Source organism: Polistes fuscatus, unplaced genomic scaffold (genome assembly GCF_010416935.1).
Source record: "Polistes fuscatus isolate 324 unplaced genomic scaffold, CU_Pfus_HIC Scaffold6, whole genome shotgun sequence".
Classification (NCBI taxonomy): domain Eukaryota; kingdom Metazoa; phylum Arthropoda; class Insecta; order Hymenoptera; family Vespidae; genus Polistes; species Polistes fuscatus.
This window is the reverse complement of record NW_025113140.1, coordinates 3,064,855-3,084,708: the sequence shown is the minus strand read 5'-3', so window position 1 is coordinate 3,084,708 and position 19,854 is coordinate 3,064,855. Positions and strand designations below refer to the sequence as shown.

The 19,854-nt window shown below is 31.5% G+C and overlaps 5 protein-coding genes across 7 annotated transcripts; 2 read left to right on the top strand and 3 right to left on the bottom strand.

Annotated features, from left to right (window-relative positions):
* Positions 1–103: 103 nt before the first annotated feature.
* Positions 104–2,967, top strand: LOC122523575 (protein I'm not dead yet-like). Its single transcript, XM_043645421.1, has 9 exons — positions 104–635; positions 717–846; positions 929–1,309; positions 1,381–1,436; positions 1,506–1,818; positions 1,919–2,061; positions 2,121–2,215; positions 2,287–2,570; positions 2,627–2,967. Exons 1-9 carry the CDS (start codon positions 610–612, stop codon positions 2,909–2,911), a joined length of 1,713 nt encoding a protein of 570 aa, XP_043501356.1. The 5' UTR covers positions 104–609; the 3' UTR covers positions 2,912–2,967.
* Positions 2,968–3,001: 34 nt separating this feature from the next.
* Positions 3,002–5,340, bottom strand: LOC122523570 (PAXIP1-associated glutamate-rich protein 1). Of its 3 annotated transcripts, none has more exons than XM_043645416.1 (4): positions 4,865–5,340; positions 4,355–4,446; positions 4,059–4,216; positions 3,002–3,961 (listed from the first exon to the last, which is right to left on the bottom strand). In XM_043645416.1, the coding sequence occupies exons 2-4, from the start codon at positions 4,421–4,423 to the stop codon at positions 3,730–3,732; spliced, it is 459 nt and encodes a 152-aa protein (XP_043501351.1). In that variant the 5' UTR covers positions 4,424–4,446; positions 4,865–5,340; the 3' UTR covers positions 3,002–3,729. The 3 variants fall into 3 exon arrangements, with proteins under 3 accessions (XP_043501351.1, XP_043501349.1, XP_043501350.1); XM_043645414.1 differs by lacking the exon at positions 4,865–5,340 and adding an exon at positions 4,635–4,857; XM_043645415.1 differs by lacking the exon at positions 4,865–5,340 and adding an exon at positions 4,517–4,627.
* A 914-nt stretch (positions 5,341–6,254) lies between these two features.
* Positions 6,255–8,769, top strand: LOC122523215 (gustatory receptor for sugar taste 43a-like). The gene is made up of 8 exons (XM_043644871.1): positions 6,255–6,548; positions 6,616–6,817; positions 6,884–7,100; positions 7,217–7,550; positions 7,685–7,765; positions 7,847–8,121; positions 8,215–8,373; positions 8,519–8,769. The coding sequence occupies exons 1-8, from the start codon at positions 6,413–6,415 to the stop codon at positions 8,687–8,689; spliced, it is 1,575 nt and encodes a 524-aa protein (XP_043500806.1). The 5' UTR covers positions 6,255–6,412; the 3' UTR covers positions 8,690–8,769.
* A 39-nt stretch (positions 8,770–8,808) lies between these two features.
* LOC122523547 (myotubularin-related protein 3) lies at positions 8,809–16,619 on the bottom strand. The gene is given in 18 exon segments (XM_043645371.1): positions 8,809–9,118; positions 9,997–10,241; positions 10,243–10,296; positions 10,423–10,607; positions 11,009–11,110; positions 11,720–12,002; positions 12,092–12,328; positions 12,422–12,672; positions 12,780–12,944; positions 13,024–13,209; positions 13,270–13,465; positions 13,536–13,726; positions 13,811–14,012; positions 14,084–14,262; positions 14,362–14,548; positions 14,707–15,033; positions 15,153–15,212; positions 15,878–16,619. Coding segments are annotated over 16 exon segments (2,979 nt in total). The 5' UTR covers positions 15,015–15,033; positions 15,153–15,212; positions 15,878–16,619; the 3' UTR covers positions 8,809–9,110.
* Positions 16,620–16,705: 86 nt separating this feature from the next.
* On the bottom strand, positions 16,706–18,404 carry LOC122523566 (protein OPI10 homolog). Its single transcript, XM_043645408.1, has 3 exons — positions 18,231–18,404; positions 17,892–18,021; positions 16,706–17,805 (listed from the first exon to the last, which is right to left on the bottom strand). The coding sequence occupies exons 1-3, from the start codon at positions 18,258–18,260 to the stop codon at positions 17,375–17,377; spliced, it is 591 nt and encodes a 196-aa protein (XP_043501343.1). The 5' UTR covers positions 18,261–18,404; the 3' UTR covers positions 16,706–17,374.
* Between the last annotated feature and the right edge of the window lie 1,450 nt (positions 18,405–19,854).

The following is a 19,854-nucleotide window of genomic DNA, read 5'->3' as shown; positions in this document are numbered from 1 at the left end:
TTCTTTTCCTTTTTTATTTATTCCTTTCATTTTCTTTGCTTCTTCTTCTTCTTCATCTTCTTTTTCTTATTATTATTATTATTATTTAACTGAAGAATGAAAGTCAAACTACGAAACGGCGAAGATGGTAGATATAAGTTGGCTAAAGTACTGGAGGTATTTCGGACAATGAAAAGAGCGCAATCAGTACCGCTGCAGGCACTGCTCCCTGTCTTGCTTGAAGAGACGTCATTAAGGTCGAACCAAATGCTTCCATCGTCGTCTTCTCTCCATCAGATAGAAAGAAACGCGACCTTATCCAGCCCTTTTCAAGATTCTAGGCCGACTAAATTTAGATGTTTGAACTTTGGATGCATATCACGTATGCCGACTAACAAATGAAAATTTCTTCGAGTTAATTCATTAAGCATGATATGATTCAAAAAATAAGAAGAAAAAAATAAAAAGAAAAAAGTTGAAATACGTATATTTAAAACATTCCAATATGAAGTTAGCTGTATAAATACGTGAAAAATAAAATATACGATAATCTGCTATTTTGAGATAAAAGCTTGTTCATCGGCTCTTTAAAAATTTGGCTTCTTGTATTATTAAATACATCGCAAATAAATGGCCGAGGAAGATGACAGAGATGGGTCAGTAAACAAAATCTACCGAATCAAAAATAATCTTCAATAAAAAATTTACAAATTTTTAACCGTCTCTTATCAATATAGGGACCCTGTCGTGGACGACGTTAGTTATGGAAAAAGGACACTGTACTTCCTAAAAACTTATTGGAGAATTATTTTCGCTGTTCTTTGGCCTTTGTTTTTATTACCATTAATGATTATTTACGATCGTCCGGTATTATTTTAATGTGAATACATGACGTGTACGCAAATTCATATAAAATGTCTTATCTTCTCAAATATAATTTCAATTCTAGGACATCAGATGTGCTTACGTTATACTAATAATGGCTGGATATTGGATATCAGAAGTATTCCCCATGGCAATCACTGCAATGTTGCCTATCGTTCTCTTCCCCTTTCTTGGTTTACTTAGTACAGCTGAAACATGTGCCTGTTACATGAACGATACAATCATGGTCTTCATAGGTGGCTTGATACTCGCTGTAGCGATCGAACATTCCCAATTGCATCTCAGAATCGCCCTTGGTGTAATGAGAATAGTCGGTTGTAGTCATGCCCGACTACTTGGTGGTCTTTGTGCAGTCACCACCTTCATATCCATGTGGGTTTCGAACACAGCTGCGACGGCTATGATGATACCTATTATCTTCGCTATCCTCCAAGAATTGGAAGAGGTCTGTGACATCTTAATTTTATCATTGATATATGTGCCAATGAATTTATTATCCTTGCTACTACTCTACAGGCTGGATTCGGTAAGGTATTCCTAACGGAGCCTAACCCAGAAAATCCCAATGAGCAGTAAGTAATATATTCATTTAACTTTTTAAAATCTTCTTCCTTTTTACAAATATATATTCTTTCTTGCAGAATATTGAAACCATCCAAGATCACAGTGGGTTATCTTTTATGTATCGCATATTCTTCCACTTTCGGTGGGACGGGAACTCTCGTTGGTACCGGAACGAATCTTACATTCAAAGGAATTTATGAGAGCACCTTCCCTTCTGCCAGTGGTATCAATTTCACCGACTGGATGATAGCTTCCCTTCCACAAATGATCATCAATTCGTTTCTCACCTGGATCTACATTCGAATAGCATATTTGGGATTCTTAAGACCAAAAAGTAAGGATGCCCTGGCAGCTACAATTGGCAAAGAAGGCGAAGAAATCGCGAACAATGTAAATCCAATTACAATTATGCAGTTATGCAGTTAGTTATCACACAGAAATTAACGATAATATATTATTAATTTATTTTGATAAAACATAACGTTCGCAGGTCGTTAGAACACGATATACGAATTTAGGTCCTGTGTCGTTTCACGAAATCGGAGTTGGTACATTATTTTTAATGTGTATTTTCTTATGGTTATTTAGAAAACCTGGTTTTATACGTGGATGGTCCGAAGTTATAACAGATATGTATGTATCTAATAGTATTCAATCGTTTATGCTAGTTTATTATTTGATTATCTTTACAGAGAAATAAAAGATTCTACACCAGTTATATTTGCTTCGATTCTTATGTTCTTCATACCAAAAGATCCTGCTTTCATTTATTCCTGGAGCAAAGATCGTAAGTATAATTTAAATTATTAAAAATATAGATACTCGTATATGTAATATAATCAATTGTACATCATGTAGCTGCCAAAAGACCGATCAAATCATCGGATGGTTTGATAACTTGGAAAGTTATTGAAACTAAAATGCCATGGAGCTTGATATTTTTACTGGGTGGCGGTTTTGCTATTGCTAAAGGAAGTATTCATTCTTGCTTATCCCAAAGAGTCGGTCAACTTTTTGAACCACTTCGATATTTACCACCCATTATTGTAATGGCATTCGTTTGTCTCTTCATCGGTATAATTACAGAATTTACGTCTAACGTGGGCATTGCCAATATAACATTGCCAGTTATTGCTCAAATGGTACGATATTATCTTACATTCTCATCTCTGTGTTACATAAATTTTTATATTGACAGTCTATAGCCACGGAACTTCATCCGATGTACTTAATGATACCAGCTACGCTTATGTGCTCATTTTCATTTCGACTACCAGTTGGTACTCCACCAAATGCTCTCGTAACAGTCGCAGGTCATATTCCAACTAACTGGTTAATTCTCGGAGGATGTATACCTTCTTTTTATAGTTTATTAGTTGTACTTCTTATATTTTCAACATGGGGTGCCTACATCTTCGATATCAACCAATTTCCTGCTTGGGCTGCAGATATTCGATCAAGCGAAGATACTACATGTGGTTAATTTTTTTTATGTATTGGTAATATATATAAACGAAAAAGTAAATTTCTATATATTAACTTTCAATAAAAATTAATAAATATAACGCGGAAATTTGTTTAAAAGTCATTAGATTTATATTACAATAATACATAATTCTTCTAAGTACTTTTGTACAATATGTGTTTAAATTTAAATTGAAATTCATAAGTAAATGTACATATAAAAATGTATAAAGAAGTTCTAAAGTACTAGATATATGTTTAAAATCGGCATATATATATCAAATAATATTTTAAGGATTTATGTGCAAAAAAATACTAGGATTCTGTTGATTAAAATTATCTATCGTGCATCATTACTCTGTCCTATTCCCTTCCATCTTATTTTTAAAATATTTTAAAATTAATTCACACATTTTATACTTAGTTCAATTGATAAATCTATTTCAAGTAAAAATAAATTAATATAGAAATTTGATATGATTAATTCAAAACAGATAAACAAAAATATATTTGATCTAGAAAATATATAAGGGATTCTAAACATAGCTATTTTTATCTTGATCTATCAAATATAATTATATTATACCCTCATAGAGGGTAATAAAAAGTACCTTTCATCAGGTAAAAAATGTTTTCAGGTTAGTAAATACAAGATTTACTTTAAGAATTATTTCCGATCAATTTCCATATTCATATTGTACTCATATACAATATATAGCCTTCGTATTCAAGACCTTATATGTGAACAAAATAAACATTCTCTCATTTTTCCCATATCTTGGAAATATAATATGCGCTTGTATCAGTATTAGTATTTTCCTCACATAAAAGATAATGTTAAGTCGGTTGAGTTTTCAAACTTGGTGAATTAGGTTCACTTTTCTTAGGACTGGAATTAATTTCTTGTTGTTCCAATCTACGATGGCGTAACATAGTCGATAGAACACCATTAAAACTGGCAGTTTTCTTCTTCGCACTACCTTTAGGAGTACTTTCTCCTACTCTCCGTACTGGTAATCTGGGCGATGACATTTCATCCATAAAATCAAAGTCTGATTTTTCTTCGGGTCTACAAACAAAAAAGAAGAAAATTAATAAATTAAATAACAGTTACAAACTAATAATAAGAATTTTTTTTATCAAACAAGAGATTATATTTAACTTACTTATATTCTTGAGAGCCATGTTCTTGCTGTCGATTACTAGTAGGAGATGGAGAAGGACCTCTTCTACCAGGACATTTCCATTCAAGCTCTAGTATACGATTAGTTTCTAGTCCGTCGATTAAAGAAAGTATGTCTTCTGACTTTAACACCCATTCACTCTATATCAAGAAAATAAATAATCATATTCGATTCATTTGTACATAAGCTTGTAGACTTATAACACTGAACATATAAAAATTTAGATAACTAAATAGTAGTAACTAAGATTAACTTAAAAGTATATGTAAATATCTTACTTTAGAATCAAATTCATATTTTTCTTCATCTGAACATTCAACAGACCACTCTTCTTCGTTTCTTTCCATAATTATATACCATTAGGTTCTCACTATAATCGCGTAATTATTATTAATAAAAACTATTATTAAATTCTAACATTAAGGTTATGTTTTATATACAAATCATTTATTCTTGATAATAAAAAGAATTTAACACGAAATAACACTCCGAAACACTGTTATGACACAAGTTTATAAAAATTGATAAAGACAAATTTATAATATTACAGGTACTAACATTTGTTCATAAAAATTAACATAAACCTTTGCTCTTCAAATAAACATTATGAATTTATACATTACACACAATATTATTCAAAGCAACTGGTTGATTATTGAGAATAAATAAATGTTCGTATAAATACACTAGAAAAATATGTATATGGTATAAATATATGAAGAAACAACACGAATGTGGAGTTCGACGAATATTAAAATTCAAAACAACAAACTATAGATCGTACATACTTGCTGATAGTATCAAAAATTAAATGAAACGGAATGAATGGTAATACTTAAAAAGTGCTTAACAAACATTTGCTCGAGAGATGGCGCTGATTTTAAACGCGCCGATAAGAAAATCAACAAATGATTTATTTATTTAACGAATAAATATAAGATTTCAATCTTAATTTATATGTGTGATTAAATTTATTGATTAAATTATATATTATTCACATGTATACAATACCACAGCTATACGAGTTTATAACTCGTTAGTTGTTAATTAGATCAGAAATTTTCAAAGTATTTATTTTAGTGGCATTAAAAAAAGACCGCGAAAAATAATTGTTTTCAAAAATCGGTACCAGCCCACCAAAGTTTGAAAACATCCCGATTAAATTATACACTAGTGATTTGAAATGATCAATCAATTGCTATATCTCTATATAATATATGAGCTTTAACTCGTAATTTCTTATTCAAACGGAATATAACTACAAATGAAGATTCATCGATGAATCAAGCGAAATAGATAAGAACAATGAAAAAGTGACTTGACAATCAACGAATCTACGGTAAATTTAACGTCCTACGTAAACATAAGTGCGAAAAATATAAAAGAAAAAATCGAAATAAATCATGTCTGCATACACAGACGTGGTAAATAACAAGAAAAAAAAATACTTCATTAAAAATAAAGAAACTAATGAGATGTTTCGTACATGTTATATACACATGATACGCTCAATAGAAATAATATATCAAGTCGAGGGAACACCCCAACATATAATTACAGAAGATATATCAATCTATTTCATCGGAAATTGTATATAGATTGGTACGCGATCGAAGTTACTTTGTTTATTCAACTTAAGTGTGTACCTTTTTCGCGAGGTTCGTCGTTTATTATTGCAATAATAATTTTTACCCCTGAACATTCGAAAGATGATTAAAAGTAAGTATATAATATTAGATAAGCAAAAGCGTAAGAGCGCGCGTAAGCAAAAATTTCGAATTTTTTCGAATATCGAATCGAATAAAACGTGAGAGAAAAATAAACACCTATAGTTAAGGAAACATTCAATGTGTTATTAACACGTACATACATACTACGTATATAACATAAAAAAAAAAAACTTTATGTACTTACTTTTACAAGAATTTTTATTCTATGTGCGTCCACCCACTAACACAAACATCGTATATAAATGTTTTCGAAGGATAGCCATCGCACTGAAGAGCCACTCGTTCAACAACAATAATTATCCGTTGACGATCTGACGCGAATGGATGGACACAACAAGCGATACAATAAAACTCGCAGTACGATATACGTAGAGGTTCGTTTCTCATCAGTATTCCTTACAGTAAAAAGACGTTCTTTCTAGTTCACACACGTTTTAAAAAAAAGCATATTTCGGTTATTGAAAATAATATCAAACAACGAACTATTATCTTTGAATAGTGGAGATGATCAAAATACAAACATAATTATTGCTTTAATCGATACTCAATGATACAATTCGATATTCTCCCTAAAAATTAAAAAAAAAAATTTTTTTTTAAATAAACATGTATTTTCTGATAAGAAAAGAATTTTATGATAATAATATTTACGAAGAAAATATTTTACCGGGAGAACCTGCTAAACGTGAAGAAACTACTACAAATAATAGAATGCACGTGCGATGGAATAAACGTGAAAACAGTAAGTTGGTTTACTTCAAAAATTTCTAAATTTAAATGTAGCAGATTTAAAATAATTTAATTTTTAGGGAAACGAGGAACCATTAAAGTGAGCGATATTAAAAATGATGGAATGGAGATCAACAAGCCAGTAGTGAACAGCGATCTCTTTCAAGCTCTTTTTCCTGCTTATCACATCAGCAAGGTGTTTGGTTTATGTCCAGTTCGTTTCACGAAACAAGCACAAGACCGATATCAAGGTCGTTTGGAAATTGTCGATGTAATTTACAGGTAAAATTTACATTTCTAGAATAATTTTCTAGACAAATCAATTTTCCTTTCTTCATTTTTCCTTAGCATATTTCTTTTTGGAGTTGTCATGGGTGCAGAAGCTTGGGGTCTATGGCGAGAAATGAAAGATGGCTGGGAAAACAGTACAAGATTAAAATCTCGTTCAGCCGTTATACCAACTGCTAGCGATATACTTGGAGTAATAATACAAGCTACTATTGCTATATTAGGTTCACCATTTCGTTGGAAAAACGGACAAACCATTCTTAATAATTTAGCTGAGGTAAATCGAAGGAATCTTTTATCATGAGATTTATCTATGAAGTTTATATATGTATGCTTTACAATATTTTTTTCTTCTCCTTTTACTTCTCATTTCTTTTAATATATGAAAATTAGATCGACGAAATGTTGGGTATCATTGCACCGAAGAAAACCCGAAGATATACCATTATCCTAGTTACTTGCGCTCTTACCTATATCACGATAATTTCGGGTCTCGACACATATTGGTGGAATCGCGATTCAAAGACTAATAAAAAAATGAAGAACAAAGGTGCGGTCAACTACATGCCACTTTATATCATGTATATGATTATCGTTGTATTGGAAGTCCAATATAGTATTATCACATACAACGTGGGTCAAAGATTTGTGAGGCTTAATAAGTGTCTCGAAGGTATAGTGAAATCAGGCAAAGTGACTGATCATTTTAGGAAAGACCTTGGCTTGGGTGTGTACCAATTATAATTCTCTTCTTTCATTTTTTCGTGATAATAATTTAAAGATACTAATCATGTCGCGTAATTTAAAAGAACGTAATCTACATACACGATAATAATATTTCTGTTGTAAATGCTAACACAGCTGGTGATTTTAAAAATCGAGAACAACCAACTTCGTACATTCGTATATCCAAAGCTATGGAGTGGTATCCTGTTGGATTTGGTAAGTTAATATATAAATGACACTTGATTTTTAAATAACTCCGATAAAAAGAAACTTACCATATTATATCCTTTTGTTTAGAAACGAAGAATTTTGCAAATAATATAGCTCAATTGGTGACGGTGCACTCGTCTCTATGCGACACGGTTTCTTTTATAAATAATTCATTTGGTCTTGTCATGCTAGTGGTTACACTCTCCTGCCTCTTACATCTGATTATTACACCCTATTTTCTAATAGTAGAGATCGGTGGAGGTCGTCAATGGTTGTACCTGATAATTCAATCTATGTGGAGTATCTTACACATCGCGAGAATGTTTATAATCATACAACCTACATATTATGCTGTCATTCAGGTGAAATGTTTTATTGTCCCGATCGATATTGTCTGAATTTTAACAACATAATGTTTAGTTTATAACTTGAAAAAGTCTAATTTTTTTTTACAGGCGAAAAGGACGGCCATTCTCGTTAGCCAATTGCTTTCTTCTAATCCAAACGCGGAATGTAGAAAACACTTGGAAATATTTTCACTTCAATTACTGCATCGACCTTTGGACTTTACTGCTTGTGGACTATTTTCTTTAGATAGATCTCTTTTCACTTCGGTGAGCGATACACAACATGGAAAAGTGAATATTGTTAGGCTTCTTTTCATTCGACTCTTCTTATTTTACGAATCCTACACAACACAAAGATCTTATCGATATTCGCTCGTTATTCAATAATGTATGACTGTTGCCAATGTTTCAGATTGCCAGCGCGGTAACGACATATCTCGTAATTCTCATACAATTTCAAAAGGAAGACAATACGAAAGACGATGTAGATAACATCTTGAAAAATGCTACACAAATTTTGAGAAACGCTTCGACTCTCCACAATCTCACAGCGATCAGACATAATGCATTTAATCAAACATAATTTTCTTGTAGTTTTGTTTTCTTTGTTTTTTTTTCTTTTTTTTTTCATTTTTTTCATTCTTTTTTCATTTTTTTTCAGTTTTTTTTTACATACGTTAAGAGTAAATATTACATAAACAATAATTGACATCCTCGTTTAATTAATAAATTGAATAAACTTTTAACGTTCTCCAATAGAGTCAAATGAAGCTCAATGTACAATTCGGTGTCCATTTGTCAGGACAAGACAATTGAAATAGGCGTACGGTAATTATATAAATATAGGCATGCGGCAGTTATACAAATAGTTTATATAAATACAATATTCTGTCCACTTTTAATTTATGCACTGATATACACATATATAATATTTATCCATATTACAGTAGTTCATAGATTTAACCGCCTCGTCCGTTGTTTTGTAGAACTATTTATCTGCCGTTTTACCCACCTGTTATAATAATAATAAATGTAATGATGGATGAAATATATGTTTGGAATGTCCCCGTGTAATATAATACGTTTACGTTCATGTAAAAATGTTGTGTTCGAAAATCGCTAATTACAGTGGATCTATTGCCCGATAAATATATATGCACTCTGTATAAATGTATATTATATAGATTAACCGATATTTAATATTTTCCAAATTCTCTTCGCATCATCTTAAGATGAAAAGGAAGAAGGATACATCTAAAAAAAAAAGTGTTGGCACTATACAAATGCGGTGAGATACCACGATGACATTTAATATTCCAATTCTCATACACGGCGACAATATACAAATACAATTTCGTCGTAACTTTACCCGACTGCTAATTAATTACACAATAAAGAGATTATTAATTAGCAGTATATCCCGCCTATTGCCTAAAATTAGACATCAGTCACAGCCTGTCCAAAACATGCCTCACCTTCATTCACTCTCTTTCTTTCTCTCTTTCTTCCCCCCTCTCTCTTGCTCTACTACCGTATCGATATACCTAAAAACGGAAAACTCGAAGAATTTCATTGAAAGAAGCCAAAAATTGTAAATCGAGTTACTCATAATAAGGTATATACAGCTTCGTATACTGACTCTCTGTGTTTTTTACTGCTATACACTTTTCGTACAAATTATTACTCTAGCAATAAATATTAGATCACTTAAAGAATCCTAACGCGTCATCAACGCGTATCTCATTTATGTATACGATACAAATTATGTATAAATCCGATAGTAATGTGATTACCCATCAGAAACAGATAATGCTCGGCATTATTGAAATTGAGAAACCCAAACTGCATTTTCCAGTCGCGATATCAAACTAAACGCTCAATTTACCGTACCTGCTGTAATAGACGGTTGTGATTTTTGATGAGCAGCCTGCATTAAGTTGTCGCAGCAGGTATCTTTTGTCATAGAAATAGGTTTTGCCCTTTGGTAAGTCACCAACGTTTCTGAGTTAGATGATAAATCCGTTTCGTGATCTACTTTATTCTGATGTCGAGCACTGCACTGGCAAGGACTTGTATGATGATGAAGTCGGGAAAAGCAATCTTTACAAACTCTTACAGGATTATAAAGTTGTTCAGGGTAACGGCGTTGAATTTTCCGAACAATCCGCACAGAATATCTTGCCGCAGCATCTACAATATAGATATTGTTCTTTCTCAATTTCTTTCAATTGTGCTATTCTTATCGACTTATTTTTCTTTTTCCTTTCTCATATTTTTCCTTTCATCCTTATACTTGTAGCGAATATTATTGCATACCTGCAATGATGTTTACGTCTACCAAGCCAAAATTCTGTGTTGCATCCCATGCAACGATTTACTGCATGATCTGGAACCCAAAGAGTTGGAGCTGGTACCAAGTCCTCGACAGCCTCCCAAGACATATCCGATGGTAAGGATTCTCCGTGTTCTCCAGCACTGCCTACCGAATCTGGCAATGAACCCTGTAACCCAACAATTGGTTTCTTATCATTTTTAAAATATATTTAAACACCTTACTGCACTCTCTCGATATTTGAAACAGAAATATAAATTAAATATGCAATGCCTCATAACTATTGACCTGTTAGTAACATTCCGAAAAATGGATCGCAAGAAAACAAGTGTGACGTAAATAGCAGGATCAACACAATGACATTCAATAAATCTATATCAATAATCGGATTGACAAAATGCAAGCTTCTTTCTTCAAAATCTTCAAATAAATGTCTACACGGTATATAATATTCAACAGGCGATCCATACAGTTAAAATTTCAGTAACATACTTTCTGTATAAAGAAATACCATACAAATTAAATAAGCCTGGAGCCACTTTAAACATTTAATCTTAATACTAGACTTACAATATCATCAATACGATCGGTATCTGCATTGTGGTTGCACACTTGCTTAATTAATGCTAGCCTTGTTGTATGTAATTCCTTTCGTAATGCTTCTTCCTTTAGCTAAAGAAACAGGCACACAGTAATTTTCATTACAATGTTCAAGAAGGGTGGTTTGAAAATAAGTCAACTAAAAAATTGATTTTTATAAAAATTTATGACCTTTTATTATATTTAAGTCAGTCATGGGCAACCAATATTCCCCGATATAAGTCATTAACACTTTGACTATCAAAAAATCCATAATCACGCCACAAACGATTTACGACTGGAGTCTGATTTTTCCTAAGTAATTAAACTTATATAAAATTTTCTTTCTTTTCCAATTAAAATAAGATTAAATAATGAAGATTTCTCTTTCTTTTTAATCAACATATAATTAATAGTTAACGAAATTGTTTTTTCGTAAGTAAAAGATTGTTAAAACATTATGACCCTTACAAAAACACATTCATCAATCGTAAATTAATAACGTGGTGGCAAATGTTAATTCACTTTCGCTGATAAAATTTCCAGAAAAAATATATTTTAATCGATTTATATAAAATGGAACAAATCAACATAAAATATAATAAAAATTTTGTTGTAAAGGTAGCTCATGTCTGGCTTAAGTCAATGACAAATGATTGTACATTAAAAATTGATCTTTTGTTTTCTTGCTCGTTTATGTACCTTGTGCTCGACGATAATCTGTTGTACTCGTAACTGAATATCACAATGAATGACAGGAAGACCATCGACATCATCCAGCCTATCAGGATTATCTAATATAGCATCCTGATGAGTTGGAGAAGCTGGACATATGCTACTTGGTGTTCTTGATATCAATGGAGCACTGGTATCACTGACATCACTACCTTCATTGTGATTACGATTACAGGAACAAGTACCTCGTCCCGCTGTACCAGTTTCAATCCACGGTGAAATACTATCTTGTCCTAAATTTGTTTGCAATCTGTAATTGATATACATAAATCAATATTCATATTACATTTTATATAATCATACTTCCACCAGAAAGTTAGAATTTGTTTTAAAACTTACGCTTCTTTCTCTCCATTGAGAACACTAACAAGTGAATCGTTATTAGGTATTAATGTATCTGTAGAACTATCCACTGATGGATTAGCAGGTGATTCGCTCAATGCTTGCACTGTAGTATACTGTTTGGTCTTAATGTCAGTCTCTGATGGATCTGCTTCTAAAGTTTCAAATTTGCTATCATCTATGCTATTTACTATTTTTTCAGCCTCAACTTCCAAATTTAAAGAATCAAATTTTCTATAAAAAAAAGAATTATTATTAAAATAATTATATTATTATATATAAATGAAATGTACCTCTACACAAATATCTATTTAAATGACCACTTACTTTTCCACAGAAATACTCGGATCGCTAAGTCTGCGGTGAAGGTAGGCTGCATGATCGGGGGTATGTATAAGATCCCCGTAAGAACGTGTTTTAGTCATTTGTCCTTGTGGTTCTTCACTTTCACCTCCTTCTATATCTATCATTGTAACTCTTTGTTTATCATCCCTAATACCAAGTGAGGATTCCATAGAACCTAAATATACTTCTGACCACAAAACAAGATCTCGTACATTACAACTTGGCCATAATACCTAAAAAGAATAAAAATTTTAATTATTAAATGAAATGGGCATAAAAGTATGTTAAAATACTTTTTACATATATAGATTTAAAATATAAAAAAGAAACTATATCATACTTGATTTTTTAAAGGTGAGTACAAATGATTAACGAACAAAGAAGAGTTAAGAAATCGCCATACTGAAAAAGTACGTTCTTGTATTCTTAACTGTAATCTCTCCTGTCTTGTATTACATAAAAATGTACCAAAGAGTTGTGAATATGTATGCTGTGCTAATTTTACCTAGAGCATAAATTAAATATATTAACCTTAATTTTATGCTTTACATATATACTATTTAGAGATACATATTATTACTTACAAGATATGCAGGAGACATTTGAAAACTACATTGAAATTGTTGAATTAACTGATGTACACAATCAAGCCATTGTAAAAATACTGGGCAACGTTCATTTGGATCATCGCAACCGACTGTTTGTCCACAGCGATCAGCGAATTTATGTCCAAAGTCTAACCATTCTCTCTCACATAATATTTGAAATCCCTACATTTAAAAATTTTCCATGTATTCAATAATAAATATGGAAAGTATTATAAATCTTACCTCTATAGTACGGTAATAGGGATCTAATAATATCTGTGCTAAGGCAACAATCTGAGGTGTCCTATCCCAGCCATCACTACAATGTACTAATACTGGTCGTCCATCTCGTTCTATGGCAGATGCAACCGTAACTGCAGCACGCAATAAACCTGACATATGTTGTAACCATCTAGTACCTTCCAATAAGCTCAACCAACTAAAATAATTCGTACAGTGTTAAATCATTAGAAAATAATCCACATTTATTTATTATTTAATTAACTCACTTTGGTTGATCAGCATCAGATGCACATAGTTGTCTGACTGCATGAAAACTTTTCCTTATAGAATGTATATTTGCCAGATTCATGAACTGAATATCACAACTTGGATAATACTCAGGACATTCACAACCACCGCCTCGTGCTCTATTTGCTACAGCTGTTGTGTAGGATCTTGCATCCACAATTAGAACTTTCTATAAAACAATTTTTAGAAATGTATATAATTTTAAAAGACATATTCTTTTCTTTATCTTTATTTAACTAAGATTTATACTTACTTTTGTAACACTTGGAGTTATCGCATCATCTCCAACATCAGAATAGTTAATAGGTGAATCAACCATTGTAGATTCTCCTTTATCGTAGGAACATGCATCAGACAAAGCTTTTAAAAGATCCTCATCTTCGGAACTTCTCCAACCTAGCCAACCAACTTCTGGTTGACTGCTACGAGCGATTACCGCTCCATTGTTTACATGCCTTAAAATATTAATTTTAATTATAAAATACATTAAATTAAGTTATATCGGAAATGGTTTTGGTTATTTTACCTCCACACAACTGCAGGAATTCGTCTGGAACTTCTGAATTTAGCAACAATTTCCAAAGTTTCATCAGAAATGCAAGCAGGAACCAAAAGTTGTGGTGGGTAAGATGGGCACATTCTATAATCCTTGTTTATCGGACTTATACGCCATGTACCATGAAGATTAAATTTCAATCGTTCCACCTTCATAATTGAACAAAAATGTTATTATATGGTATCCACAAATATAACATTATATTAATTTATATTAGCAAATATAACATCATATTAAATTAAATTTACCTCTGAATTAAAAGTAGAGATATAAGAACTATTATCTTTCCCAAGCCTAGGATAGTCTTTACCCTCCTCTATAGACCATGCATAATACGCAAAAGAAAATATGTCTTCGATACTTTTACGTGGGTAAGTTACTTTATGTAATCGTTTGAACCATTCCAGACAATGTTCGTTAGTGGAAAATGAACAGCTAAAACGTTATAAGAATATTGTTCTGTTTTAAATGGTTACATAAGTCTATGACAAGTAATACTAAATTGAGTTGTAACAATAACATTACACGTTGATGTACAAATCAAGATATAGTATATTGAAACTCATATAAGTAAAACAATGTATAAACTATACCTCAATGACCGTGCATCTTTGCACCCAATATGCAAAAAGAATATTTCTTTTACTTCTAATTGTTCAATAAGGCCCAATGGTATATTGTAACAGGCTTGACTCTGTTGTAAATAGAGTCTATAATTAGAAAGAGCCAAAACACCATCCGATATGCGTCCCAATGCTACCACTGATTCTCCGCTTAAAAGAGTGAACGGTATAGTCAATGTCTGATCTTCGCATTCAAAATGTGGATGTTTTGGAAATAACTCTGATGCATGCAGGTGACAAATTGATTGCAAACTGGTTGGCTCTTCGGAACTCTCCATTTCCACTCTACTTTCCAATCTATAATAAAAGGAAATACTTCTGTGAAATTGCTTTAAAATTATAATTTCACATTGTATTTTTGCACTTTTACTGATGCATTCAACATATATAAGTAAATATAATAACATTAAACTTACCTATTATGAATATTGATTCTGACAAATATCTGAATTTCTAATTAGTTTAAATTCTGCTTCCTGTAACAACCATTCAAAATATTTAGTAAAATAATCGATCAAATATAAGTATTGATAAAACGTTCGCATATTATTAAATGTAGATATAATTATAATGTATGCATTTAATTGCAATTTATGCAACCGTAACTTTTATACTCCTTCTCATGCATAATAAAATATCTGATTATCATTGTATATCATAAGGCTTGTTCGAACAAAATAATACAAACGTCACATTAAAGTAAAAAACGTAAATATATATACATATATTTACATATCAAACGAATTTTGAATATCTACTAAAAAAGCGTGCCTTTTCATATTACAAATAATAAAATTGTTTATTTCAAACGATTAATTTCAGAAATGCATGCACCTTCTAGTCTACGGGTAAAAATGCGTGTACGTGAGAAAGTTTCACGAGTTCTTGAGTATGTTATAAAGGAAAGTATCCATCGAACATAATAGCAATTGTATGTTTATTTATTGCATTCTCTAACGAAATAACGAACAGTATTAAAAAGGACGTCTCGATAGATCATTTAAAAAAAAAAAAAATAAATAAATAAATTGGTTAAACCCGTTTTAAAAATGAAAGCGTGCAAAAATATATACGTTGATTTGGTAAATGTCAAAACATTAAATGCGATGAAATCAGTCATCCTCTCGCAAAGACATCTTACTTTGGACTGCGAAGTTTCTCCGCAATTGATAGGGGGGAGAGGGGTGGACGATATTTGGAATTCCTGACGTCTCATACAAAATGCATCGACACTTATCTTAAATCATGAAGGATTATTAACATTTCTCGGCAAGAAACAACAATATCCCGCATTACCCTTATGGAAATAAGTAACGTGTGACCTCGCGATACACGTAGGATTGTCAGGCGCATGCAGTTATGGTATAAACGGCCGTGGAAAATCTCGCTAGCCCAACGCGATTAGTTTTCATTAGGGAGGTTCATGAAAATGGCCCACATAGTAGAAAACGATCTCCATCAACGGTATAACTATTTATTATAACGTGGCGAAAAACAAACCGCGATTACGATAGATATAACGTCGAGTTTTTTTGGTAAAAATTATTTAACGAAATTCGTACGAGCGACGTGAAAGATGTAGTACTGACAGATCGGTCTATGTACACTTTAAGTTAAGTTCTCATGTAAAACTGATCACTTGCGATATGGAACAGATGTTTGCAAGGTCGACGACAATGCATTGGATAAAGATGCACTTACGCGCACTCTCGTCAGCGTCCAATCACTTTTTCATTTGTAAACGCTTGTAACATTTTCCCCAATAGTTATACTCGATCATCTAACAACGATTATATTTGAATCGTAATTAAAATACAACGGACTTTGCTTCTTACGTATCTTTTTTTATCGTGTATATAAACATTGTTATCACCTGACATTTTCATTATTTCTTTTTTCTCTTTGTTAATTATTTTATTTTATAAGAGTATCTGTGTGTATATTTTGTAAAGCTCAAAATTAGTTTCTCTTTTTCTTTGGATTGAAAATTTATTTAATTTTGCAAATAACAATTCACATCATTCAATTTGTATATTATTTCATAATATTGTACCGTAATTTAATATGTCACAGCATTGATTATTTTTTTTTAAAGTATCAAGAAAAATATATACATGTTTATTGGTTTATACAAATTAATCAACCACAAATTGCATCAGCTGTTATAGAAAAATGACGTGTAGTTATCCTTAATATTAATTATTATTTTTATTCAAAATTATCATTTTATCTTTAATTTTAAATAATATATTTCCTAAGCATTTGCATCAAGAATACTATGTGACATTATGTAAATACATATTTCTATATCGATGATGTATCTTACATGGATTTATATTGGTGCATTAAATGCATTTATTGATTATAATAAAATGAAAAATGATATCAATACTATTTTTCATCTATTAGAATGACTAATATGCCTTCCTATTCATGCTTAATTAGGATATTAAAATATTCTTACTTAAACAAAAATTGCAAAGGAATTAATTACCTTTTTTAAGGATACAGAAAAGTTGACTTGATGTCGCAGACATAATATAAAAATGCTAGAGAAGTGTAGGTAACATACAGATTTTTTTAAAGCTACAAAAAAAAAATTATGTAGAACCTAACTAATTCCCATTCAGAATCTTCATCACGCTTTCCAGAAATTAGGATTTTGTTGTAATCTTCTTTCGAAGGTTTCATACCATCCTTGTACAGTAGACAGCGGTACAAAATTTTCTGTAGGATTTGGAGTCATCTGTACTTGAGTCACAGTAAAACTGGATGCGTAATTTATAAAGCTTGTAAGCATCTTCTGTACAAATTCTACAAAAGAATTAGTTGCAGCTTCGGTAACAGTAGCTGCTTGCTGCTCTATCACATTCAACGGTTCAACAGAAATGCCTATTTGTGCTACGTGAGATATCTTGCCAACTCCAAATATTCCTAAATTACTATTTTCAAATTCATGATTTTTCTTTAGCGTAGATATTTTAAATATGGCAGACGGTTTAAGATTAGAAATAAATCCTAGAAACTGCCAGTTTGGTGGTGCATTTGAATCTGGCCAACTAAAATATACTGAAAGAAAATAAAATTTATTATGACGTATATGCATGATTGAATTGAAGAAAAGCATAATAAAGTATTATTGAAATCATTATTACCTGCACCACCCATTCCATCAGGGAATGGAATAGTGCCTGTAAGAAACACTACAATATGATTTATATTATCAGCATCGGGTACAGTGATTAAAAATTGATTTTCTCCAATTTGTTGAAAATCCGTCTGAACCTAAAAGATAAAGAACTATTTATAACAATAATTGAGTATTTTTTTAATGTGTAAGAAATGTCAATAGTCGATACAAAATCCGATTAACATTCAAAATTGACATAATCTTCAAGTAGATGTAAATATTTCAATCAAAAGATATTAATGTGGCTAGTATCGGAATAACGATAAGAATATTATCAATATGTGTAATTAAAAAATTTACTTACTAGACGACCAGATACAATTATACCCAACATCGTGAGACTCTAATTATATCATTATAAGATATTTAATTAATCACAATATTATAACAATATATTTGTCATTTAACGTACGTGTTTACAACGTTCTTGCACTTTCGAGAATAATGCAAACGCCGCTAAAATAACTATATATGCCATAGAATATGTAATTAGTAAGAAGGAATTTCTTGAAAACAAACTAAGATCGAACATATACTGCTCAGTTCATAAGATAGAAATCGCATACATTTTATTAACGATTTACAAAGCATTCGCAAAAAGTAAGATGCAATGAAAACGCCCATTTGTACATTTCGTGAATAACCAATCAAATGTAATCCTTTCTAATTGTCCAGAAAAATAGTTGGTAATAGTTGATATAAAGTCGTATTTAAATTATATCCAAATAATATTGCGGTAATCAAAATAGTAGCCACAAAGAACTAAACGAATAAATAGTTTTCTGTCAAAGTTTAAACAATTTTATCAGAGAAAATAAACGTTAGAGTCATGGAACTATTTGGACAATAACAGATCAATAAAAAAGAAGATAATACTTCGATATAGCTGTTAACAAATGTAAACTAATTTATCATTTAATCAGATCAATAACAAAGAGAGAGATTATTTTTTATCTGCGCTTTATAGGCATTCACATGAATATGACGAATAATTGACTTTCAATAAAAAATCGAGCTTACATTTAAACTTCATATTATGTGTGGATTTCGACAAATAGGAAGAAGATCAATTGGCCGCGCTTAAGTTGAAAAAGAAAAGTTAAGGAATAAAAAAGAAAAGAAGAAATCGTTTGGATTCTCTTTGTTTGTACAAAACATGCTGCGTACGTAAAGATCACACGATAAGAAAGTCGTATGACGTCGTATATACTCATACGTATGGCAATATATACACATGTCACATGATATAAGTATGTGTCATAATAACATATAATTTATAAACGATTGTATCATCTCAGTATCGGCTTCTTCGTCAGAAAATATTTTATCAAGATATTGCAACCTTTTATATACAATATTGTATTTGTCATCCCGTTATTATCATCATCGTTAAATACAATCCTTGATTCATCCCTTCGTTAGTACGTTAGTATGTTTTTGCGATAATGTTAATAAAAATTTCTTTTCGAAATTCTTCGATAATGAACAAATAATAATGATAATGTGAAAAGGAAATACTCCTTCAAAGCAAAACGATTCTTCCCTTCTTTAGAGCGAATTGAAATTCTTAAGACGCCCACTCTATTAGGACGGCGTAAAAGTAAGATTCGATCAACAAAGCGTAACAAGCGCTAGCGATACCATATTTGATCAAAAACCGCGTTCAACATTTCGCACATGGGACTCCCTTTTACTACGGAGGCAAACGGCGATTAAGATTCGATTTGAAAGGTTATCGGTGTGCGCCAAGGAGAGTGCTCAAAAGAGAGGCGTGAGGAAAAGAGAAAGAAAATCAAACGTCATCTCTACCCCTTCCCTTTTCTTATGATCGACGCATATCATTTTCGAATCCTTGCCGCTTTACTTCTGAGGATAATTCTGATTGATTCAGAATAATGAATGATCAAATGAATGTATTGCTTCATACA